The sequence below is a fragment of the Haliotis rufescens genome, unplaced genomic scaffold (assembly GCF_023055435.1).
Source record: "Haliotis rufescens isolate VD_foot unplaced genomic scaffold, xgHalRufe1.0.p SCAF_20, whole genome shotgun sequence".
NCBI classification, from domain to species: Eukaryota; Metazoa; Mollusca; class Gastropoda; order Lepetellida; family Haliotidae; genus Haliotis; species Haliotis rufescens.
The window spans coordinates 14,689,907-14,716,538 of NW_025963891.1; the positions used below are offsets into that span (position 1 = coordinate 14,689,907).

At 40.3% G+C, this 26,632-nt stretch overlaps 1 protein-coding gene across 1 annotated transcript in view; it reads right to left on the reverse strand.

The window, feature by feature from the left end:
* Nucleotides 1–26,632, reverse strand: part of LOC124132242 (fringe glycosyltransferase-like) — a 62,012-nt gene that overhangs the window by 20,834 nt on the left and 14,546 nt on the right. The window contains exons 5-7 of the mRNA XM_046496049.2: nucleotides 17,702–17,849; nucleotides 2,786–2,871; nucleotides 970–1,040 (exon numbers count right to left, since the gene is read on the reverse strand). Coding sequence (XP_046352005.1) covers nucleotides 970–1,040; nucleotides 2,786–2,871; nucleotides 17,702–17,849 — 305 coding nt within the window. The remainder of the gene's footprint in view (nucleotides 1–969; nucleotides 1,041–2,785; nucleotides 2,872–17,701; nucleotides 17,850–26,632) is intronic.

Here is a 26,632-nt window from a genome sequence, read left to right on the forward strand (position 1 = left end):
ACCCAGTTCTTCTGATTATTTGGTCTGGGAAACATGGAAAACTTTCTAAATCATCACTAGAAATGATTAATTCCTTGTTTTTCAGATGTTTTTGATTAATGTAACAAGGATGAATGTTTTTAATTACTTCATGATTTTTCCAGTTGTTAATAGATATGAGAGTTTATGGAATAAGAATTGTTTATCACACTAAAGATGTTTATGTTCATTTTCATTTCAGGCTGGCTAAAATGAGATGTGATGAGCAGGATGTAAATGACAAAAAATTAACATATTTCCATGACACTGAAGGTGAACGTCACTCAGTCGTGTTGTCACAGAGGTTTGTTGTTTGGTTTGTTTGTTGCCAACCCAGTTCTTCTGATTATTTGGTCTGGGAAACATGGAAAACTTTCTAAATCATCACTAGAAATTATTAATTCCTAGGATGAATGTTTTTAATTACTTCATGATTTTTCCAGTTGTTAATAGATGTGAGGGATTATGGAATAAGAATTGTTTATCACACTAAAGATGTTTATGTTCATTTTCATTTCAGGCTGGCTAAAATGAGATGTGATGAGCAGGATGTAAATGACAAAAAATCAACATATTTCCATGACACTGAAGGTGAACGTCACTCAGTCGTGTTGTCACAGAGGTTTGTTGTTTGGTTTGTTTGTTGTTTAACGCCGCACTCAGCAATATTCCAGCTATATGACGGCAGTCTATAAATAATCGAGTCTGGACCAGACAATCCAGTGATTGACATCACGAGCATCGATCCACGCAATTGGGATGGATGACATGCATCAACCAAGTCAGCGAGCCTGACCAACCGATCCCGTTAGTCACCTTTTACGACAAGCATAGTCGCCTTTTACGGCAAGCATGGGTTGCTGAAGACCTATTCTACCCCGGAATCACAGATTGTCAGGGTAAGATACAGTGTACATTGACATGGTGTTATGGACAACAGGAAGCACTCACTGATGATGTAGCCAACGGTGCAGTCATCAGGAAGACGGATTTTGTCGCCAACAGTCATCAAACGACCTCCGCTGAAATTAATTCACAATTTGATAGTGTGAACAAGTCTACATAAGATACAGAGGTTTCAACCGCAACCATTTCTGTGGTCAATTAAAATGCATGCTACTAGCTATTTCATGCATCTAGAGGAATGAAACATTTATGTAAAGAAGCTAGCCTCGTGTGACCTTTTGTTATGTCCGCTGAACTCAGCTGTCTTGCGTGACAGGATAGGCCCTTCACTGAAGCAAGTCTTTATCTACACAGTCATAGTGAATAATCATTTTGATTTGAACAACTTGATTTTATCTGCAATCTTGTTCAGCAAGTTGGAATGAATACAAAACAGCTCATTTCCTCGGGCAGGATTGGATTCTTTAAAACAAACGAAATCCGCAAAACATTCAAGATGTAAAGGTGAAATGAGGTGAAATGGGGTTTAACGCTGTGTTCAAGATTACATTGAAGCGACTTGCATGTGTGTGTGACGGCTTGTACTAGTCCGGACTAATACCAGATTTATAGTGCTAGCCCACTGAGATACCATGCCGCAGTTTAACATGGATACTCACTCACACACAATATACTGACTCTGAGCCTACCAGTCCTTGTTTCACCCTCTGAATGGTGAGTGCCAGGCAGGGAAAAGCAAGTACCATCTTTCACCGCTTTTGGTATGATGCGTCAGGGATCAAACCACTGACCTTCTGCTCCCAGGCAGGCACTCTACCCGCAAGACCACGAAGTGATCAACAAGATGAAAAGCACACAAGAGCAATGGTTGTGTGTTGCAAGCATGGTCAGCCTACAAAAATTCATTTTCAACTTGTTCAGTTTGTAAACAGTAACAACCAGTGTCTTGAGGGTAGAATTACAGCTAACCAGTATCTCAGGCAGAGACATGAGTGATGTCATTTGATTGCCGTGTCAGTTTTGGATGATAAATTCTTAAAAACAAACATAATCCACAAAAAATACAAGATGTGCACTAGGGCTGGGACGATACACCAACTGATACCTTCCACGGTACCTTATTCACGAAACGATATGTATCACGATAATTGCATGTGCTCTTAGCATAAACCCTATTTTTCAAAGATGTGAGTGAGTGAGTGAGTGAGTGAGTGAGTGAGTGAGTGAGTGAGTGAGTGAGTGAGTGAGTGAGTATGGTTTTACGCTGCTTTTAGCAATATTCCAGCAAAATCACGGCGGGCGACACCAGAAATGGGCTTCACACATTGTACCCATGTCGGGAAATGAACCTGGGTCTTCGACTTGACAAGCGAACGCTTCAACCACTAGGCTACCCGACCGCCCCCATAGATAGGATGGCCGAATACCTGGCACACAGACAACTTACAGTTGGCAGAGTCAAGTATGGCGCAATGGATGGAAAAATTTACGTTTCCAATATTATTTTTCGCTACTAATTAGGGTTTGGTGTAACAGTTATATCAGAAAACAATTAAGGTATGTATTGTTATTTTATACTTAGTGTGCCACTGTGATTGATACTTGTATCGAGGTGCAAAAAATCGTGATCCACCGATGCAAAGGTAGTCCTGCACATTGACCGTGGAATATATTTATTTTATGAAAAAATAATAATCTAGAAATGCATACAAAAGCAAGTCTAGCCAGCTCAAGCTAGCTCTATAGGGAATTTTTTTATTTTTAGAGTCAAGAAGGATATTGTGTAATATAAGATTTCAGAGACTAAATGTTAGTCTAAGGTGTAGAGAGCAATTGGTGCAAGGCAGCAAGGTCAGCCTACCTGGCGTGTGGCATCATCTTGAGGGCGAGGCCCTTACTGATACAGAACCCAGCCCCTCCGGTTGCAAACCAGTATGCCAGTTTTTGCTGAAATATAACCAATTCAGATAAGACATGTGAATCATCTTTAACATAGACAATACTTGTATCAACCCTCCTCACACTGGACAGGGGCACCCTGTTTATCTGGACACCTCCAAGTAACAGCATCTGCATTAATTAACTCCCAGTGACCTGTTCCACAAAGTGATCAAAGTGCCACAACTGTCGTAAGTCTATATTGAAGTACTAGAGTTAGGATAGTCGTAGCGCTACGATCGCTTTGTGAGATGATACCCAGATTGACAAATTAATGGGGTACATAGTAATAGCCATTGAGTAAAAGTTTTCAAGTAAGTTGCTGGGAAAATAGGGTTTCACTGTGGTAGAATTAATACCATTGAAACAAAGATAAATTAGACAAATTACCACATTCAACTCACTGTATCTAATAGTATTGATATTGATCAAACTGAATCATGGAATATCCTCAGTATTGGACAGGTTAATCAAGTGAAAGAAGTTGCTTCAATGTTCAAAGTGTTTCCACACAGTGAGGTTAAGTAAGCTAGCTCCTAACACCATCACCTACTCAGTCAATAACCAATCAAATATATCTAACAAGTTTCCCCACCAAAAAATACAATAAAAGCAATCTTATCAAACTTGAAAAATTAGATTAAAAAGAATTCTGTCAAATGTCACGAGAAGACTTTCCTCCTTTTTTGCCCAGACATTATCACGAACAGCATATCAATTGCACTAAATTTGAAAATACAAATTAAAGAAAGGGTTTGAGAGATTGATTTCCATGATGGAGGCTAGCTGTGGCTTGCCAGCGGAGTGTAGTGGGCTCCCATATGAAGCAGGCAGCAGACACGGTGTTATCAAGAGGGAAGCAGGGTGGAGCTGGCCTTATTCAGGGCCAGGTCTTATTTATCAACACACTTCTATATTGACAGGGAAATATTGGTAACTGGACCACTCAACAAGAAGCCTGGCCCTCCTATCTTATCGTGACACGCCACAAGTGTAAACCCGTCCATGGCCTCAGAGTCAGCTTCTGTGTGTCTAATCTTCTTGCACTCACATCAAGACATCATCTACAAAACTCGCCTTCCACAAGTGTTCGTTTCATGAGATTGCATGCCCATCAAAGATTAATACTATCATTACCATGGAAATATTTACAAAATTTGTCACTTTAAGATGAAGTAACTATGATAAAGATTAGTCAAGAAGGTTGAACACGTTGCTATGCCAAAGTCATGTATATGCTTTAAAAATAAGTTTTAATTCCTCTTCAAAACGTTTTTCACGTTTAATTTAGAGAGTCTTAAGCAAAATGAAAAAAATCAGCAGAAAAGTTGGGATATTGGGATTATGGCAGTGTGTAGGTCGATGTGGGCTCAGAAAGGGTCCGATGTGTCTGGGATTGATGCCATGAATCTCTGGAGGTCAGAAACTGAATCTCCGATAACTCGACCTCAACAATCAATCAAGCTTGTTTGTTTCTTGGTTTGACATTTCCATCCAAAAAAGAATCCTACCTCAGCATGGACAGAATCTCAATAGATTCAATGATTTCAAAAACTTTACCAGCTATTTTCAACAGCTGAAGAAAGACTGACATTTCAAGAATCTAAAGCTGACACATTGTCTATTTCTGTCTTTCATGATAATCAGCACAAAATCTATTTTATTGACTCGACCGGTTGGCTGTCTATACCATCCCAAATCCTTGAGATCTTATTGATGCAACCATACCCAATCAGTGCTGATCCCGAGGGCAACCACCGATTAAATTCATGCAGACCCTCCAGAGTAGGCATCATATTGGATGTTCATGCACATTTGCAACACAAAATAGGTCTGTCGCTGTACACTGCACACACGACTTTATGAATATATGCATGGCAAGTCAATTTGCATATATAAGGGAAACGATTTTAGCAAAGGGGTTAACATGTTTAAGCGTTCCTGCATGCATAACACCACATCTGTTGAAGAAACACTTTACATAGAATCTATACTTGATGCACCACCCTTAAAGATGATCAAAATAACCTGTTTCACATTATTCTTTCATTAGTAGTCAGACAGTGTTGTTTTATACTTCATGAAGTATTCCAGCTATATTATGTATGATTTAAACAGTGTATTTGAATTGTTTGATAGACAACTTAGAAGTTGACGGATGACAAAGTAGAGGCAATTTATGGATAACAACTTCTCTATTTACTGTAAAGGCGACCTTTCGTTATAGATCCCATCCCATCGCCTACTAGGAACTCATTAAGCAATAATCACACCACCTATGTACACTTAATCCTGTTTAATTGGCTGCCTCATCATGTCGTCACAGTATTATCCTTTGTCGTCTTACTACTTATGTTAATCTCTCTCTTGTATGCAATTGTTGCTACTGTTAATCCTCCACCTACTATATATATTCTGTACCATATTCATTATTCAGCCTTGCTTGACAACGGTATAAGGATCTATACAGAAACTTTGCCTTTACAGTAAATAAAGAAGTTGTTATCCATAAATTGTGTCTAATTTGTGAGTGTATGTACATCTTCAAGAAAATTAACAGAGGATTATTTGCAAATGCCTCTCTTCTTTAAAAATATCATCTTTCATGTGAAATCAAGTTTACTACTACAAAATTCAAAGCATCTAAATTATTTGGGGCGACAACCCTGCTGTATGACATGCGGATAGGTGAGGTGAAATGGGGTAAAAAAATCGCATCCCAGATTATTGCACTAATATAGCGACACACACATGCGTGTGTGCGTATGTTTGTGTGCTTGTACTAATGCAGACTGATGCTGATTTATAGTGCTAGCACACTGAGATAACATGTCGCACTTTAACATGAACACCCCACTCAGACACAGTATACAGACTACAGAGCTGACCACTCCTTCTTTAAGCCCCTAAATGATGAGCGCCAGACAGGGTAACAACAAGTACCATCTTTTGACGTCTTTTGGTATGAAGCGGTCGGGGATCGTTTTAGACTTGTGTTTGTTGGTTGGTTTGTTGTTTAACGCCACACTATATTCCAGCTATATGACGGTGGCCTGTAAATAATTGAGTCTGGACAAGATTGAAATCCTGAGCATCTATCCACGCAATTGGGATTTTAGACTTGTGAGTGAGTGAGTGAGGTTTTACGCCGCTTTTAGCAATATTCCAGCAATATCACGGCAGGGAACGCCAAAAGGTGGCTTCCAATTGTACCCATGTCGGGAATCGAAATCGGGTCTTCGGCGTGACAAGCGAACACTTTAACTACTAGAGCTACCTGACCACCCCTTTAGACTTTTGACATGATAAAATACATGACAATGGTAAAAGTGAGTGAAAAAACCTGATTTGTCATACTAGAGGGATTTTCTTCTGCTTGCCATGCAAAAGGTTAATGGTCCTTAAAAAACAAGAAGACTTTCAAATTCCAATCTTTAATATGCCATAAATACCTTCAGTTAGAATATGTTATAGATCAGGTGAACTCAGAAGTTGAAAACATTATCACATTACGAGAAACACTCGAAAGGTTGTGGCAAACGTCAAGCTCATCGATTTGACAGGTGGAATCGAGAGGACAATAGATGTTTTACATGACTCAATAAACTACCTGCAAGCATTAATTTTTATCCCTGTATGAATGTTTTACCACGTTTGTACTGATTTTATCTTCATCTCTTAAGAGAATAAGCTTGGGGCAAAGACTTGCTCATGTTGAAATATCAATAAAAGGCTTGCTTAAAACCTCTAAAACAATCTGTTTGACACATTTAAGCCTTACCTATGCATGTAGTGTGGTTGTAGCAAACATGAAACGGGAATATTGATAATTGGACCTCATACCATATCATAAAAGTACTAAATATTTTCCTATATTATATATTTTTATCTAATTGTTCCACAATGTTATACAACATGGGAAGAAGGAAGATTGGAGTGAAGGAGGGAGGAGCATATTTCAGGCAAGGCTGGATTGGAATATCAACAATTTCATAAAAAAAATTAAAATAGTGACTTTTTCTTTTTTGGTTTAAATGTAATTTCATGATAAGGTTTGCAGTGCGATGAAGCACTAACATCCACACAGATGGAGCCTGAAGCATTGAGATTCCAGGAATACCAGGCCTGTAAATAATTAAGTTTGTGTCCGGTCAAACTAGTGGCTAAAAGCATGAGCAATGATCATACAGTCAGGGCCCACTTATACATTATCATCTTGAACACACAATGGCATCATGTGACCCACAACAAACTTGCAGTATACAATACTTGTTGGGGTATCAGCTATCTCTTCTGACACACACACACACACACACACACACACACACACAACACACACACTGACATCATGTGACCCACAACAAACTTGCAGTATTCAATACTTGTTGGGGCATCAGCTATCTCTTCTCTCTCACACACACACACACACACGCACGCACGCACGCACGCACGCACGCACGCACGACGCACGCACGCACGCACGCACGCACGCACACACACACACACATCATGTGACCCACAACAAACTTGCAGTATTCAATACTTGCTGGGGTATCAGCTATCTCTTCACGCACACATGCACCACACAATGATGCAGCCATGATAACATCTATCATCTGTTGAAAAGCAAATGTGTAAACAATGTTTCTGAAGTAATGATCCACATAGAATATTCATGAAACTTGAAGTATTCTGGCAAAACATCTCGCATAGTTTCATCTTTTTGAATATTTTCACTTTGATCTCTTAAAAACCCCACAGCACTAGCCCCATCAACCGACAATCTAAACCTACAATGGCCAACAGCTCACTGACATAAAAATGCAATCCAAATAAAACAGTCACAAAGCCATGATAGCTGACACACGAATTGGATGAAAATGCTTAGAAAAGAAAAATCCATTGATTTCAGGAGGGTAACCAAACAAATTCTCATGGAAACTGTTTGTTTTATTCAAATCAGCTTGCACTTTGAAACCCTTGCAAAACTGTCCATTTTCACCAGTTATAACATATTCAAGGTATATATGCAGCTATCCCTTGACAGTAATTTCAGTTGACTTGCCAGGCAGCCGTGAACCTTATTTCATATCTCAAGACACAAAACACACTGCATAACTTGTCCATACACAATAAACAACTACACACAATTCCCACACATTGAGAGACAAGTTATACAATTTTCCATAAAAGTTTATAAGATAAAAAGATGTTTGGAATATTCTGTATTTCATAAATGTATTTTTGCTTGCTAACATTTACAAATTTAAAACGACATACATATATTATTAATGGACACCTGCAGTGTGAACGGAATAACCAAGTATTCTGTACTGTTTCAGATGTCCCAAGTGACATGTAACATGACTGACAGCTGTTATCTCCACTTCTCAATCCCTTGTGTTGACTTCAGGTGATTTGTTATGACACTGATCTTGTGATGACAGATATGTTGATTTCATTCCCAACACGCTTGAGGTTTGTAACCATACACAAACCAGTATGCCTCAGCTTGCACATACAAACAATATCATCATTAAAGTAAACAAGCGTCAGCTGTGATGAAGCCAAACAAACCCCAGGAAAGTGACCATGATGACAGCGAGGCTTAATTAGAAAACAAGCCAGAATTAGTCAATACATGTTCTTTACTTAAACAAGGTAGATACTCCTGCACTCACTTAACCCTCTAAATAGCTCATCAGCTCTCATCAAATCTCAAATACACAGTTGTCCCTACCATGTTTGCTTGGCATTTAAACTTCTTTTTAAAAAACACACCAAATGCTTAATAATGCATTGGAATAAAATACCAAAAAGAAAACCAATTACGGAAACAGAATGTGGAATGTTACTTTAGATGCATTGAAGCTTTAGCTAATTTTCTGGGGATGGTGGGTTTTTATTACAAGCATTCATTTGTGAACTTCCTAGGTACGAGTCTCATGGTGATTATACAATGTGACTCTTTGTACTGCGATAAAACCCTGCATCACTGTCTTGTCACGAAACATGTCTTCCCGGCCATGACCTACCCTACTTTCACATTACGGCAGGCCGTTAACCAGTAGCCCGAAATGTAATAAGGCCGATTAAAAAAGTGTTGTGGTTCCAATTACATTCAATTTGGAAATAAGGTGTGTGACACGTTGTGCATGTTGGTTGCTTAAAGCTGCACTCACCAATATTCCAGCTGTATGACGGTGGCCTGTAAATAGGGTGGGGAATTGGACCAAAAAGTGTATTGCGATATATTGCAATATTTCAAAAACATATTGCAATATCATTGCAATATATTGGGAAATAATTTCTACCAAGAGAAAAGCTTTTTTTGGTTTTGTCTTTGTTTTGATTTAATAAGGTAAGACTATACATCATGGCATATACATGTCAGTCACAGTCTGAACATGTGTCCGTGTCACTTAAGTTTGCATTGGATAGTCCTACTTGATTAATGCTTTACTTTGTTGATTTCTGTGAGCCAAGTGATAATGGATGGTGTCGCCGCATGTGGGAGCTTAAATTCGATGTTCCACCCGCATGGCGAACGCATGCATTACATTTCCTACACACAGCGATATTTTCTACTATTTTATCATCTAATTTTAGTTTCTTCAAAACAAAATGTTTCCATATTTCGGATTTTCCCTTATCAGGTGGTGTTTGAATAATGAGGGAAAAACCGATACGCCAAAAACGTATCGCGATGAATTTGTATTGCAATATACCGGTATACCGATAAAACCGCACCTGTAAATGACGGACTCTTGATATTACAAACAACAATCCATGTTGGGGTATGATGACATGCAATCATCTAACCACCCTATTCATCCACTAAGTCACTTCTTACGACCACCATAAGTTGCTGGGGACCTATTCTAGCCCGGAATCCCCTACAGAAAACCAGTATAAGTTGCTGGATACCTATTCTACAATTTCTAGCCCGGAATCCCCACAGAAAACCAGTATAAGTTGCTGGGGACCTATTCTAGCCCGGAATCCCCTACAGAAAACCAGTATAAGTTGCTGGATACCTATTCTACAATTTCTAGCCCGGAATCCCCACAGAAAACCAGCTTAAGTTGTTGGGGACCTATTCTAGCCCGGAATATCCACAGAAAACCAGTATAAGTTGCTGGGGACCTATTCTAGCCCGGAATCCCCTACAGAAAACCAGTATAAGTTGCTGGATACCTATTCTACAATTTCTAGCCCAGAATCCCCACAGAAAACCAGCTAAAGTTGCTGGGGACCTATTCTAGCCTGGAATCCCCTACAGAAAACAAGTATAAGTTGCTGGGGACCTATTCTAGCCCGGAATCCCCACAGAAAACCAGTATAAGTTGCTGGATACCTATTCTACAATTTCTAGCACAAAATCCCCACAGAAAACCAGCTAAAGTTGCTGGGGACCTATTCTAGCCCGGAATCCCCTACAGAAAACAAGTATAAGTTGCTGGGGACCTATTCTAGCCCGGAATCCCCACAGAAAACAAGCATAAGTTGCTGAAGACCAATTCTAGCCTGGAATCCCCACAGAAAACCAGTATAAGTTGCTGCCCCACAGAAAACCAGCTTAAGTTGTTGGGGACCTATTCTAGCCTGGAATCCCCACAGAAAACCAGTATAAGTTGCTGCCCCACAGAAAACCAGTATAAGTTGCTGCCCCACAGAAAACCAGCTTAAGTTGCTGGGGATCTATTCTAGCCCGGAATCCCCTACAGAAAACAAGTATAAGTTGCTGGGGACCTATTCTAGCCCGGAATCCCCACAGAAAACAAGCATAAGTTGCTGAAGACCTATTCTAGCCTGGAATCCCCACAGAAAACCAGTATAAGTTGCTGGGGACCTATTCTAGCCCGGAATCCCCACAGAAAACAAGCATAAGTTGCTGAAGACCTATTCTAGCCTGGAATCCCCACAAAAAACCAGTATAAGTGGTTGGGGACCTATTCTAGCCCGGAATATCCACAGAAAACCAGTATAAGTTGCTGGGGACCAATACTAACCTGGAATCCCCACAGAAAACCAGTATAAGTTGCTGGGGACTTATTCTAGCCCGGAATCCCCACAGAAAACCAGTATAAGTTGCTAGGGACCTATTCTAACCTGGAATCTCCACGGGGCTTCAAAACAGGGTAGGTAGTTAGATAGACTGCACCAACAACCAACTGCAACAAAGTTGGGAACTACAGGGAAGTTGGAAGTGTTTGGTGTGTATTTTCATGTGTGCACTTCGTCTGTTCCAATAAATCAATCACATAGTGTGCACCGCTGAACACGGTGAGATAGGGTTGACAGCTTGAATGTGGGTCTGATATCAGGGCATCACTTTGTAGCCTAAAGGTATCCTCTACATCCTTTACATACAGATGTCATTGTAGATTATGTCTGACACCTGAAGAACAAAACTGCTAACTTCTCATTGCTGTGGTATTAACAACACAATGCTGAAAACACCATGAACATTTTCAGAGTTTGAGAGAGAGTGAGCTTGATATCAATATCGGTGAAGTCTTTCTAACCAGCAATGTGGTTTAAGAATATGTGAATGGGTGAATGGATTTTGTTTAATGTTGCAGTAGGCTTATATGATGCACCTGCTGTATGATGGCGGCCTGTATGTGGGACTGGACTTTATTACCCACGTGGTGAAGAGACAGGTGGTAAGATACTAAATCCGTACGTCACACGTGTGTCGTACAAGGTTGACCTTGTTTTATTCGTTTATTTCGCTCGGTCAGATACCATAGAAAGTCCACTCATTTCGTAAAAATGGTATCTAACGAGAATGAGTGTAGTATTCTCTATAGACAAACCAGTGGATGGGAGCATGAGCACCATTCACCACCATCATTTCATTTGTTCATTTGTTTGTTGTTTAACGCCTCACTCAGCAGTATTCCAGTATATGACACGGTCTGAAAATAATCGAGTCTGGACCAGACAATCCAGTGAGTATGTGTATGGGTATGGACACACAATCAGCCATTGCAGCCTCCTGATCTCTATCAGATCTGACAACATGCCTGGAGAAGGGGGACCTAGACTGCCCTGGGATACCCACTCACTGTGGTCTCCTGATCTCCATCAGATCTGACAACATGCCTGGAGAAGGGGGACCTAGACTGCCCTGGGATACCCACTCACTGTGGTCTCCTGTTCTCCATCAGATGTGACAACATGCCTGGAGAAGGGGGACCTAGACTGCCCTGGGATACCCACTCACTGTGGTCTCCTGTTCTCCATCAGATGTGACAACATGCCTGGAGAAGGGGGACCTAGACTGCCCTGGGATACCCACTCACTGTGGTCTCCTGATCTCCATCAGATCTGACAACATGCCTGGAGAAGGGGGACCTAGACTGCCCTGGGATACCCACTCACTGTGGTCTCCTGTTCTCCATCAGATGTGACAACATGCCTGGAGAAGGGGGACCTAGACTGCCCTGGGATACCCACTCACTGTGGCCTCCTGATCTCCATCAGATCTGACAAAATGCCTGGAGAAGGGAAGACCTAGACTGCCCTGGGATACCCACTCACTGTGGCCTCCTGATCTCCATCAGATCTGACAACATGCCTGGAGAAGGGGGACCTAGACTGCCCTGGGATACCCACTCACTGTGGTCTCCTGATCTCCATCAGATCTGACAACATGCCTGGAGAAGGGGACCTAGACTTCCCTGGGATACCCACTCACTGTGGCCTCCTGATCTCCATCAGATCTGACAACATGCCTGGAGAAGGGGGACCTAGACTTCCCTGGGATACCCACTCACTGTGGCCTCCTGATCTCCATCAGATCTGACAACATGCCTGGAGAAGGGGGGACCTAGACTTCCCTGGGATACCCACTCACTGTGGTCTCCTGATCTCTATCAGATCTGACAACATGCCTGGAGAAGGGGGAACCTAGACTTCCCTGGGATACCCACTCACTGTGGTCTCCTGATCTCCATCAGATCTGACAACATGCCTGGAGAAGGGGGACCTAGACTGCCCTGGGATACCCACTCACTGTGGTCTCCTGATCTCTATCAGATCTGACAACATGCCTGGAGAAGGGGGGACCTAGACTGCCCTAGGGTTCGCATAGGGTGTGTTTGAACGTTGAAACTGATTAACCAGGAGTCAATACATAAAACTTAATGAATGTGGTCAGTGTATGGATTAGTTATGAAGTGGAACCACACCTCACTGCAGGTCTAAATGGCAGCACACCCATGAATCTCATCTATCTGTTCTTCCAACTCAATCAGCATATCACAGCAATTGTACTTGGAACCATTGTAACCTAGAATATCTAAGAGAATATTCCTGTGAGGCTGAGACATATATCACATTTTTCTTCAAAGTATAAACTACATACGTCTTGAGATGACACCCACATGGCAAAAACAACACTTACATCTAATGTCTACACACTAAAGCTAGGATCAATAGCATGTCCTCATTATACAAACAATCCCTCAGCCCTACTGGTTATTTAGGTTCTAAATACTTGCAAATAAGGAAATATACACCATTTCATTATTTACTCATTGGATTGGCAGTAACACAACATTCCCGTATTCGACGTAATAAGCGCCCCGCTCTAATAAGCGCCCACGGCGATATTTGCTAATATATTCGCTAGTGAACAATCCCAATCAGCACCCCTTCCGATTGATCAATGTACGCAAGACTTATTTATTCGCGCATATTACGCACTCGTGTGTTATATCACCCTTAATTATGGGCAATTAAATTCTTGAAAAATATATCTGTCGTATGTAAACATTTCAGGATGTTTGCATAAACCACGAAATTTACGATCTTTCAACTCAAAATAATATTCTAATAAGCGCCCCCTATTTCTAATTTTGAGAGCGCCCTGGGCGCTTATTACGTCGAATACGGTAATTCAAACTGTCGACGGACTCTCTCAGTCACCAAGCAACAGGTTTATTTGTAAATAGGGGAATCATTTGCAGCTTACACATACTGAACATATAACAAGAAATACGCAAGTCCAAATCTAGACCAATTGATCTGTCCAGGAAGTATGTAAATACTATCTTATCTACGTGATCGCATTGTGATCAGACAGTACAGGAGCTCTTGAAGAATTAATGTCTGAGATGCATCAAGATCTTTATTTCCAAATCTATAGTTTTTTGTCTCTGGAATACTGTCAACAAACAGGTCATAATGTCCCACATTGTTCCACAGTTGCATGAAACCGTTTTCTAGAAGCCTCGACAATAATGGGAGCCATTACACTATTCCTTGGTCTTGTACCTGATGTCTAATGTTTAATCATCAAGCTGAGCCATTGATTTTTTATATAGTTTTTACTGAATAGTAAACAATTCTTGGAAATCAAACAGAATTACATTACTAATTATAGTTCAAACATTTTCAAAAATCGATCATTATCTGTTTCATCTGTCAAATATTCTTCAATATTCCTAAATCAAAATGCCATGATTACAAGGGTCAGTTGACTTGACAATGATTGTCTGGGTCACATATCCCATGACGAAGTAAGGGTTCTTTCTACACGTCCCTCTGACCTGTGAAGATTCCGGGGTAGAATAGGTCTTCAGCAACCCACGCTTGCCGTAAAAGGTGACTATGCTTGTCGTAAAAGGTGACTCACGGGATCGGGTGTTCAGGCTCGTTGACTTGGTTGCTGCAGGTCATCGATCCCAATTGCGTGGATCGATGCTCATGATATTAATCACTGGATTGTCTGGTCCAGACTCGGTTATTTACAGACCGCCGTCATATAGCTGGAATATTGCTGAGTGCGGCGTTAAACAACAAACCAACCAACCAACACGTCCCTCTACTGGGGAGTCTTGGGCCACTGAATACTGAGCAATCTTGGCTCTACTTCATGGACACAAATGTCACACTAACACTTACTGGAGGTGATGCTGAATTGGGGCAATACAGTTTCTCTGGGCCTTGTGTGCAATGATAATGCCTTAAGCATTAACTGAACAAGCCATTGACCTTCCATATTCATTATTGAAACCATCACTATACAAGTGTGGGGAACACTGTCAGTGATCACAAGTTGCAATCAGTTTCATGTATCGAGTCATCAATCGTTTCTACTGGTAAATACACTGTCTGTTTGCAAGAAATTAACAGCCCAAGGTGCTCATTTTCCTCATGAAGTTGTCACTTTATCATCTATCCTGACAATTGATAATGGACATTGTGATCAATAATTGCATCCTTTTAGGGTAGCCAATCAATTTCACATCATAATCGATCATGTGAACATCCCTGATTGACATCATGAAATAGGAATTACCCTACGTTAGAATCAATTCATGAGCCTTCCTGCAGTTATGTTAAACAGATAATTTTGAAGAATGGCAAGCATTACTCCATGTGAGGTGAAATGGGGTTCAACATTGCGTACAAGATTATTGCAATTATATGGTGACATGCATATGCATGGATGAGAATGGATATTTTCCTTTTCATCTGAAACGCCTTTGTAATGGAGCATGGTCCATAACTTAAGGTGTTTATGAGGGAAGAGATTAGATTTCAACAAATTTGTGGTCGCTAAAATTCATGGATCTGCAGGGAATTCTCACCCCTGCATTTGTCTGCCTGTGTGTTGCTGCTTGTGCTGGTCTGGACTAGTGGTTCTATAGTGTTAGCCCACTGAGATTCCATGCACCAGTTTAACATGGATACCCCACTCACAGGCTTAGAAACTAACAGTTTTTGGCCACTAGTCCTTATAATGATAACATATAGCAAAACCCTTAAAACGAGCCAATTTCTACTAGTTCTTAGGGTACCTTTACTATTGGGCATTTGGTAAGGACTACAGGACTAGTGCCAATTTCTAACATGCACTCAGCATACTGAATCTGAGCTGACCATTCCTTGTTTTATCCCCTTAAGGTGAGCGCCAGGCAGGATAACAATAAGTACCATCTTGTAACACCTTTTGATATGACACAGCCGACCATTCCTCTCCAGTACTCCATGTGAGACAAAGATAAAACCATGTCACTGGGAGCGGCTGTGTCCTGCCATGTAACTTTGTTAATTATAAGCCTATGTTCATAATGAGACCCTAATTGGTGTCTTTGTGCTAGACAATCCGGAGTGCCTTTTGTCTATGGCAGAGCGATCATGGCCACAGATGTAGTGCTTGCAATGTTGATAATTGAACCATCAGTAACCATCGCAGCTTAATGATTTTCTTCTGTAACACATCAGAATAGCAGAATCCCCACAAGGTTTCTAATCAACTGTTGGAACAGAAAATACATTTTTATTCCCCCAAAGACTTAATTGCTACAACAAACGTCTACATTATCTGACTCCACACAGTAGCATCTGTGCCTAACATGAATAGACACACAATCAATACAGTAAATTGAGTTGGTTCAGGCATCCAATACCTCAATCAGTCGTGCTAGTTCCTAAGTGATGATGAAGCTTCCGATTTCTAAATACTGAAAGAGTTTTCATATTATCTGTCCCATGCTTATTACTCAGCTGTCAAATGGGGGGACAATATTGAGTTATAATGTCCTGTTCAATTATCCATTTTAGATGATGCTTCAACAACAGCTCAAGCCGTGACTCTTGATCTTAACATTGTCTGCCGTCTCGTCTAGGTCTGTTTACTCTAGGGTTTGTAAACTTAGCTAAGATTTCAATGAGTGAGTATAGTTATAAGGCGCTTTGACGAATATACCAGCAATATCAGGGTGGAGGACACCAGAAGTGGGCTCCACACTAGGCAATATACCAGCAATATCAGGACAGAGGACACCAGAAGTAGGCTCCACACTAGGCAATATACCAGCAATATCAGGACAGAGGACACCAGAAGTAGGCTACACACTAGGCAATATACCAGCAATATCAGGACAGAGGACACCAGAAGTAGGCTACACACTAGGCAATATACCAGCAATATCTGCCTGTACTAGTCTGAACTAATGTTGGTTTAATAGTGCTAGCCCAATGAGATGCCACAGTTAACACAGATACCTCGCTCAACCACAGTATACTGACTTCTAATCAACTAGTCCATTGTTAATGCTGAATGTCATCTCTTAAAGTCTTTTAGTTTGATGCAGCCAGGAATCGAACCACCGACCTTCCACACTCCGGGCAGATGCTCTATCCATTGGACCCCAAAGCATTCTTGGAATTTAGCCACTAATCCGAAGCCTCAGTTTAGCAAAATTCTGTTTGGTCTAGTAAGTTCAGCTAATAACAGTCCACATTCATAATACTAAATGATTTAACTGCTGACCCGTTGACCCGTGGCCAGTAAAAATTACATAAGGCTCAGTAGATGGCCCGTGTGGCTAGTCACCCTTTCTCTGTGTATGTTTAACTTTTTTAAGTTGGAAAATCATGCTTGTAAATCACGTAATTTCAATGAAATATTTAGGTGGGATGAGGTCATGTGAATGATTGACTCAAAGATCACCTCGTTAGAATGACACAAACGGCAGCCATTTTGTAATGCTCTGTACAACAACATCTTTATTTGCTCATAAAACCACCACAAACGGAAGCCAAGATTTAATCTCTGCGTGCAGGAAATGACATTTTAGGGGTGAGGAGCTCTAAAACTTTTGGAGACATGATAACTCAGTATTGGCCTCCAACGTTTAGTTTTGGGCCAGTTAGTTTGGAGAAGGGCCACTTACTTTTGAAAGCAGCAAGACCAGCTGGCTACATATGAATTTGTTGTAAATTCTACCCTGTGTGAAAGATGCTGAGCTCCAAGTTCAGTTAGGATTCTCAAAAAGTGTTTGGCAGATTGCAAATTATGAGAAAGTAATGTATTCACCCCAGGGTGATCTCTGTCCATGATCTCTATGGGGTGTCTGAGGCTGGGCTTGCCTAGGTACCAGTCCTGGGTATGGTTGTAGCCCTGCAGCAGCTTCAGCAGTTGTGGAATGTTTACATAGGTATCATCATCGACATGGCAGAACCATCTGAAACAAAAGAAACCCACTGGAATTAAGTCTTTTTGTAATTTGACATTCTCACATAAAGATGATCTCTAAATTTCAAATACAACACATAGACATGAATGTTTACATGGCACATGCACTGTATGCATGGTACGGACAATTCTGTTTTCATAGATTTTTTTAGTTCTGAAGAAGGGAAAAAGCAACTGAAAGCCAGACTTCGTATGCAAACATAGAGATTGATTATGGATAAAGGACACTGGCTACAAGAATGCTATATTTTATAGGAACGGGAGCGTGTTGGGTTTTATACCACATTTAGCTATGTTACAGACAAACTACAGAAGCACAAGAATAGGTTTCCGAAAGTGTAGCCATCTAAATAACTGAATTTGTCCTTGATCTGACTGGGAGCTGTCTCATCACCCATGGATAAATAGATTATTTGTATTCTTTGCCCTGTTCAAGCTCCCTCAACTTCTAGATTTGAAAAATGGGACTTTTGTTGTGATCCATAATGTCCTAATCTACAATCTATAACAATTCTAAAACAGCACCCTTATCTTTCTGATTTGATTGGTGCTGCAATTTGTCAGTCTTAATTTATTTTTTGTAAAAAAAATTCAGCAAAGAAATGTGTTTTACCACATCTGGTTCTTTGTCTGCCTAACACTACCAACACTCGCACACTTTCAGCTGGAGATCCCAGCCCTCGACTAAACTCACCACAATAGCAACTTTAACATCAATACGAAGAATTTTTTTTAATGATTTCCCAAACAGCTACAATGTCAAGAATCACATGATCACATCTATTCATGGGACTAGAGCATGTGATAGAGCATGTCAAACACAGGCGTTCATGAAATAGTCAACCCAAACTAAACAAAGGCTGTCTCCTGTCCAAATCCACATCAAACAAATTGTTACAAAAATACTTGTTATTCAGCACGAAGTAATAATTATACACTTCCAGTGTTGCAATTTTTCCAACACCAAGGAAGGTGTTTTTTAGTAAGTAGGTGGAAGGTAAACATGATTATCTGGCCATCACCATGGTGACAAATGGCTCGTGATGCTGGTCTGGGAGGGGCAGGTGGGATCCTAATGGAGCTGCTCCCCCCATGGGACATCAGTTCATGACTTTAAGTACTGGTCTGGAGACAGCAACAGAAGTCTCTTAAAGCCACTGTTCAGGGCGTAGCAATTGGCTCTGTCTATAGACACCATTCTGTTCCCTTGCTCATACTGAACTCTTCACGAGATACAAATGAGCGAAGTATTTCATACAAAAACTTTGTGTGTGTAAATATTACCAGATTCTCTGGGTACATGGCTAACAGTTCTGGTAGGTAAATGGCACCAGTCTGCTTGCCCCCGTTAATTTGTTTAGTGCAGAATCTCAAGCGAGTAGAATTTTAAACTTTTCAGGGGTGAGGTGTGTGGTGTGGTGTGGTGTGGTGTGGTGTGGTGTGGTGTGGTGTGGTGTGGTGTGTGGTATGTGGTATGGCGTGGTGTGTGGCGTGGTGTGTGGCATGTGGCGTGATGTGGTGTGGTGTGGTGTGGTGTGATGTGTAGTGTGATTTGGGTGTGGTGTGGTGTGGTGTGGTGTGGTGTGGTGTGGTGTGGGTGTGGTGTGGTGTGTGGCGTGATGTGGTGTGGTGTGGTGTGTGGCGTGTGGTGTGGTGTGTGGTGTGGTGTGGTGTGGTGTGGTGTGGTGTGGTGTGGTGTGGTGTGGTGTGGTGTGGTGTGTGGCGTGTGGTGTGGTGTGTGGCGTGATGTGGTGTGGTGTGATGTGATGTGGTGTGGTGTGTAGTGTGGTTTGGGTGTGGTGTGGTGTGGTGTGGTGTGGTGTGGTGTGGTGTGGGTGTGGTGTCTCTTAGGGCTGGTACAATTCACTCGCGTATTCAGTGAATCGAACCGTATCCATTCATGAATTAAATTCGTTATTTGTGGCCACTAGAATCGAATATTTATGAATATGCAGTCATGTGCAATTACATACCTTGTACCTAAAAATATCCATGAGAACATATTATATGCATAGATGTCTTCAAAAGACAACACTCTCATAATATTTAATTTGACAGTATTGTTGTCACTGGTCATTGTCGCATTTGTGCAGATACTAGTTCCTGGATAAGTGCAGTATATAAATGTATAATATATTAATGTCAAATAATTTATGTTGTTATTGTTTCACTGATTACAACAAATAATACATCAACTGCTGACTTGTTATTGTATTCGTGAATTGCTATTCGTATCCGTTGCCCTATATTCGTCTCACAGTGTATTCGTTGCAGCCCTAGTATCTCTGCTTGTACAAGTCCAAACTAATGCCAATTTTATAAGATCTGAACAAAAGTTTCATGAATCATTGTTCTAGAAACTTAATGTAAAGTCTTTCAAAGACTTAAGCACTGGTATGTAAAGGACAATCCATCAAAATCAACTTTACTTCATCCTCGAGTTGAACTACTCTTTGTATCACATAAATGTAGCACGATACAAGTTCTTATAGTTTCCAAGAAGAAATCAGTAGCCTGCCGGGAAAGATGACGACAATAATATTATCACAGGGCTATTCCCATCTGTGACATGAATAATATGTATATTATACCTCAATCCAACTTATCATACACAATTCAAACTGACACCTACTCCATCTTTCCATGGCATCCTAACCCAATATTGGTGCAATCCATCAAGACCAGCAGCGTCAATGGTAAGCATATCTCAGACACGACAAGCAATCCTGAATACTGGTATTATCTGCCATCTTGTTGCAGATTAGCGAAGCACAGCTACTAAAGTGTCTTTGACATTCATCAAGTGTAGATGCTGATGCTGCTATAGCAGCTGACAGTCTCAGCCAGGCCAGTTGTTGATGATGCAGGGAAAGTCTTGACATGGTAACCGCAGAGTTGCTGGCCGTAGGGGTGAACACTTAACCAGACAGGATACCAGTATCACATCACAAAGTCATTTATTGATACAAAACAACACATGTAAATGTAAGGTTACGTGTAAATTGGTATGGAAAGTAATCCTTATTGTCAAATAGTATTTTGTGCTAGGTATTAGCCACTGCTTATTGTAAAAAAATGTATAATATCTCAACAATGTGCATTGCTATAACCCCAGTTAATAATATTAAAAGTATATCCCTAGACTAACATCTAGTCTCTGAAATGAACATATCGTATAGAAAAAAAAGAAGTTTTTATCTTAATAACAATTTAATAAAAAAAGAACCCAGAGACTCTCTTCCTGATACTGCAGTAATCTAGACTTGCCAAACATTATAGACTTGCATGGGCTGTATTTGATATATTTGTATCAGGGTCTGTAAGACAGACTAGTATATCCCTTGAACCAGTAACATACTTGAACCAGAGTAACTGCAATAGAATATGACAGATTCTGACTGATTTAAATTATCTGTGAACATGACCATGTATGAGAATATAAGACCATGCATAAGAATATAAGACCATGTATCAGAATAGAGGATCATGTATCAGAATATATGACCATGTATCAATATAAGACCATGTATCAGAACAGAGGATCATGTAAAAGAATATAAGACCATGTATCAGAATATAAGACCATATCAGAATATAAGACCATGTATCAGAATAGAAGATCAAGTACCAGAATATAAGACCATGTATCAGAATAGAGGATCATGTATCAGAATATAAGACCATGAATCAGAATATAAGACCATGTATCAGAATATAAGACCATGTATAAGAATAGAGGATCAAGTATCAGAATAGAGGATCAAGTACCAGAATATAAGACCATGTATCAGAATAGAGGACCATGTATCAGAATATAAGACCATGTATCAGAATATAAGACCATATATCAGAATATAAGACCATGTATCAGAATAGAGGATCAAGTACCAGAAAATAAGACCATGTATCAGAATAGAGGATCATGTATCAGACTATAGGACAATGTATCAGACTAGAGGACTGTGTTTCAGAACATAGGAGCATGTAATATAGAGAATAGTGAGCCAAGGAAACCCACAGAAAGGATGGCCATTTTTTTTTCTTGGTCCCATTGGCAGTCTGAAGTGCCGTGATCTGCCAGGTCAAAGAAATCGTCTTCCTGGAGCCACTCCTTCATCCAAGGACTGCATACTTATCCATGTAATCTTCATGTAACATCATTTACTTCACGTTAACTTCATTTACTTCATGTTAACTTCATTTACTTCATGTTAACATCATTTACTTCATGTTAACTTCATTAACTTCACTCTAACAATCCTCATCTGACCATGGGGCCATCTCCTGGGTTAGCCAGCTGTCCTCGACAGCATCATTGGCAGCCACTACAGCCACTACAGCCGTACAGTAGCGGACCAGTCATATCTCACCACTTCCATCTCAAGATCCATGAGCACTTAATGACAAAATGGCATCTCCCAGGCAGAAGTTGTTTATGACCGAACATGATATGAATGAAAGTCAACTGACAATTAAATTCAAAAGTAATTCATCCTCATTTCCGACATCAAAGGTTCACTGGCTTGCAGTGTTGAGATGAGAGCATATATATACTACAGGAGTTGCAAGCTAAGGACATGGGCTCACACAGTGTCTGCTCATGGTATTATATTGCTGTACTAATTACTTGCAATATATTCTGTACAATACAACTAGATGTCTCGATACTATATTGTGTACAAATAAATACATGAGGCATTTATGGCAAGAAATTAGAGAAGAAATATTTTACAAGCATATATTTTCAAGTAGCATGTCTATTTCCAAACATAGTACAAAAAATGAATCTATTCAGCATTTTATTCTGCTTAGTCCAAATTCATATAACACTTGCTGTAATTTATCGTGGGTTCCATGTGAAGATAACAAACACGAACTTTTATTTGTAAATTTGTCAAAGAACTGTCAGTAGCAGACAATACGGGGAGCAATTTAGATTTGCTACTTGCCATCCTTTTTTTTACTTACGATATTTACTTTGACATGTACACAGAGTGGATTCTAGTCTATGTGTTGGTTGCACCATGATCTGTCAAGTCAGGGAATTAAGTCAATAACCATATAATCGCCTTCTTTACTACACAATGACAGAGAGCAGCCGAGAAAACTACCAGCTTGCATCCTAGCTCTATACACTTCATAAAACATCATACTGTGTTAACAATAAAACGAGGTAATGGTTTCATGCTATAGTATTTGAATCTATGGACCCTGTAATTCTTTAATTTTTAACAGTAGGATCCTTTGAGTCTCATGTTTAATTTCTCAAATACTGGTACAGAAATGAGTGAGTGAGTTGGCTTAACGCCGCTTTTAACAATATTCCAGTTATATCACGGCATGTCAGCTTAATGTGGGAGGAAAGCCCGAAGTGATGCAGGTCTCAGGCGTTTACCACTTTGGTGAAACCCACGAGCACGGGTATGATGCTGACAAACCTAGAAACATAATCGTCCGAACCGGAATTCGAACCCACAATCATAGGTTTCTGACGTGCCCAAGGGACGCAACTATGCACAGCGAATCGCGGCGCCTTAGACGATTGGGCAACCCGTAACCCCCGTACAGAAATTGATAGGTGAGTGAATGGATTTGATGTCGCTTCCATGGTGATGTGCACGCATCCGTGTGTCAAACCTAAACTAATGCCAAGTTCATTTGCTAGCCCACAAATATGCCATGCCTCAGTTAAACATTGATACCCCTATATAAGATAGCTACATGATTCACAAAGAACAATGAAGAATGAAGCATGGTTAATTTCACGATAAAACATTGTGCTATCATGACGTCATTTCTGGAATTCGAACTTGATTACGTTGTATAGTGGACAAAGTTATTTTTGAGAGGGGATTGTCTAGTGAGTTGTTCCCCATAGATGTAGCTGGGCAACTCAGATAAACGTGATGACCAAACGATGGCATCCAAAAGCGGGAGAGATATGACAATCAGTATTGGGAGAAAAGATAATAAAAGGTAATCGATGTGAGGATTGTGAGACTATGCGGGGATTACCCATCCGTGCATAACATGGAGTTGTCCGGCACTGCCGAGATTGAATTATATTGAGGGAGTCATCATTATTTAAATACGGGTAAATATTTTTAAAGCTTGTACATTTTATTATCATCCTTAAAGAGGCTGTACTTAATGTTGATATCTCATATAAGAAACAAACACTGCACCCCTCATGGCTTATTCTCCCTGCAGTGATTTATTGTATGATAAACATCTCCCACTCGTTTATTTATAAAATAAAGCCTTAAAAAGTGATAGGTACTTGGGCCACTTTGTCATCAGAAAAAGTGACTAAATGTGAAATTAATACACACAAAAGGCTCGTTCTCTGGAAAAATAACTCAGTCTTGATAAGTATCTCTTACATAACCCAACTTCAGTAGTTTCTGAGAAAACATATCCCCATTGCAGACACTATGCGGCATGTAAAATAACACGGATCAAAGGCCATAACTCTGTAAACAAAAAAACTTACGGAGCCAATTTTGGAACTCAGTTTTGACAAGTATCTCTTAGAAAAGCATGCACGCTTTCATTCATGTAACTTCAGTAGTTTCTGAGAAAACTTGTCCCCCTTTCACGCAACATGCACTAACTTGAAAAGCATGGAGCAAGGACCATTACTCTGTAAAAAATGAATTTACGACACCAATTTTCAAACTCATCTGAGATCATGACCAGTTACATTAGTGTGTAAAAATTCATTTCACTAACTTAAGTAGTTTATAGAATATTTGTCTCCTTTGAAAACTGGATGGACAGACAGACAATAGGAAGGACTGATGAATGAACACTGATCCTGTATCCCTCGCCGGCCAGGGAATAATAAAGTAATTGTATATCTCAGTACTCCCAATTAATCACAATATAATTATAACTGGCAGCAGTTAGCTCCTTATATTCTAAATTTATATTCCAGTAAGTCGAGAGACCGCAGTCAAGCAGATGCATCCGATCTTCAACCTCTAGGACATTATGAACGGCCGAGTATGTATTCACCACTGTTGACACCGACGTTTCCTTTGACCAGGATCAGGGACACAGACATATCGGGCATCAATACTAGTTGAAGCCATTGGTAACTCATGTTTTCCATCCTTGTCAATAGACCATCTGACAACAGCCAAGAATAATGCTCCACCTGCTCGTCGACACACTGACGTTGCACGTGACTTGCCACACATATGTTCTATAATGCAATACATTTCTTTTAAGGGTTACACCCATGGGGAATCCGGGAAAGAATATAGGTCTCCAGCAACCTACACTTGTCGTAAAGAGGCAACTAAACGGATCAGGTAGTCAATTCCAATTGTTAAACAACAAACAAATTAATCTTAGGGATTAGAGATCCACAGGTGTACCTACATTATAACCTAAAGGGAATATGTATGCAACTCAACAGAAGTTAAGCACCACCCAAATCTTTCATATTACTACAAGGAATGACAGATTAACTCTAGTAATACGAAAGAATCGGGTGGTCCTTACTTTTGAATAGTATGTTACATAATGTCCGAGAGATATAAATAAACATGGCAATACTGCCAGCAAGAGCTATTGATATTTACTAATATACAAAAAATATTATCATATTTGTGAATAGAGCAGAAATGAATTCAAGTTCAGTCTACAGCAGCTGGAATATGGTCTAATGATGAGTAATTAACAGCTGCCACAATTACCTATCACGTCAGCACTGAAACAGACCACCCTACAACAACAAAGGCAAACAGGTAGAAAGCCATTAATTCTATAAAAACATGAAGCACGCTTGAAAAATACATGTGATGTCTTTACTAAGCAAATTAATCATTGATGCTTGTGATCAGTCAGGCCTATTAGAAATAAACAAGTCTACAGGTCTCCATCCTGGATGCTCAGAACATCACTATGCCTATACGTGGTGCTGACATGCGTCGCAAGTCGATGATGCTTACGTCAGCTCTATCACAATAAGAGCTAACTAACAAATGCTTCTCTTTTGTCAGAACTTGCTGCAATAATAAACACAGCAATCTACAGTCCTGTGCCCATAATTAAATTATTTCTTAACATTGATTTTATTCATCCAAGCATGCCTTTCAGTTAAACACCCGGATCATTTGATGTCTTATCGTCTCAAAATGAAAATTATATTCTCCATATGAATGTCATTGTGCTTTGCAGATGACTGTCTGTCTGTTTGTAGGGGGGGGGGGGGGGGGGGGGGGGGAGAGGAGGAGAGAGTATGCATTTCCCTTTTGAAATGTACTAAACATCCATACATTTGGAAGTTTTAATGGTGATCTGCAGGGGTAGAAACTAACATATTTAGTCCACTAGTCCTTATAATAATAACATATAGCAAAACCCTTAAAAATGGCACATTTCTACTCGTCCCTATGATACCTTAACTATTGGGCAGTTTGGCAAGGACTACAGGACTAGTGCCAACTTCTAACGCTGATCTGGTATACCAAGAGTATCATTGCAACATTGTAACTCTCTCATTTGGCGATATATTTTAACAAGCAATATCACGGCAGGGGACACCAGAAATGGGCTTCACACATCATACTCATATGGGCAATCGAACCCAGGTCTTCGGTGTGATGAGCGAACACTTTAACCACAGGGCTACCCCACCGCTCCAGAACTACAAAGTAATACCACACAACATTACTGGGGGAAATCTGGGATTCGAACCCATCCCCACCTTGTGTGACGCACATTCCATGTGTCCCTGCCCTGATATTTCGGAAATACAGCTAA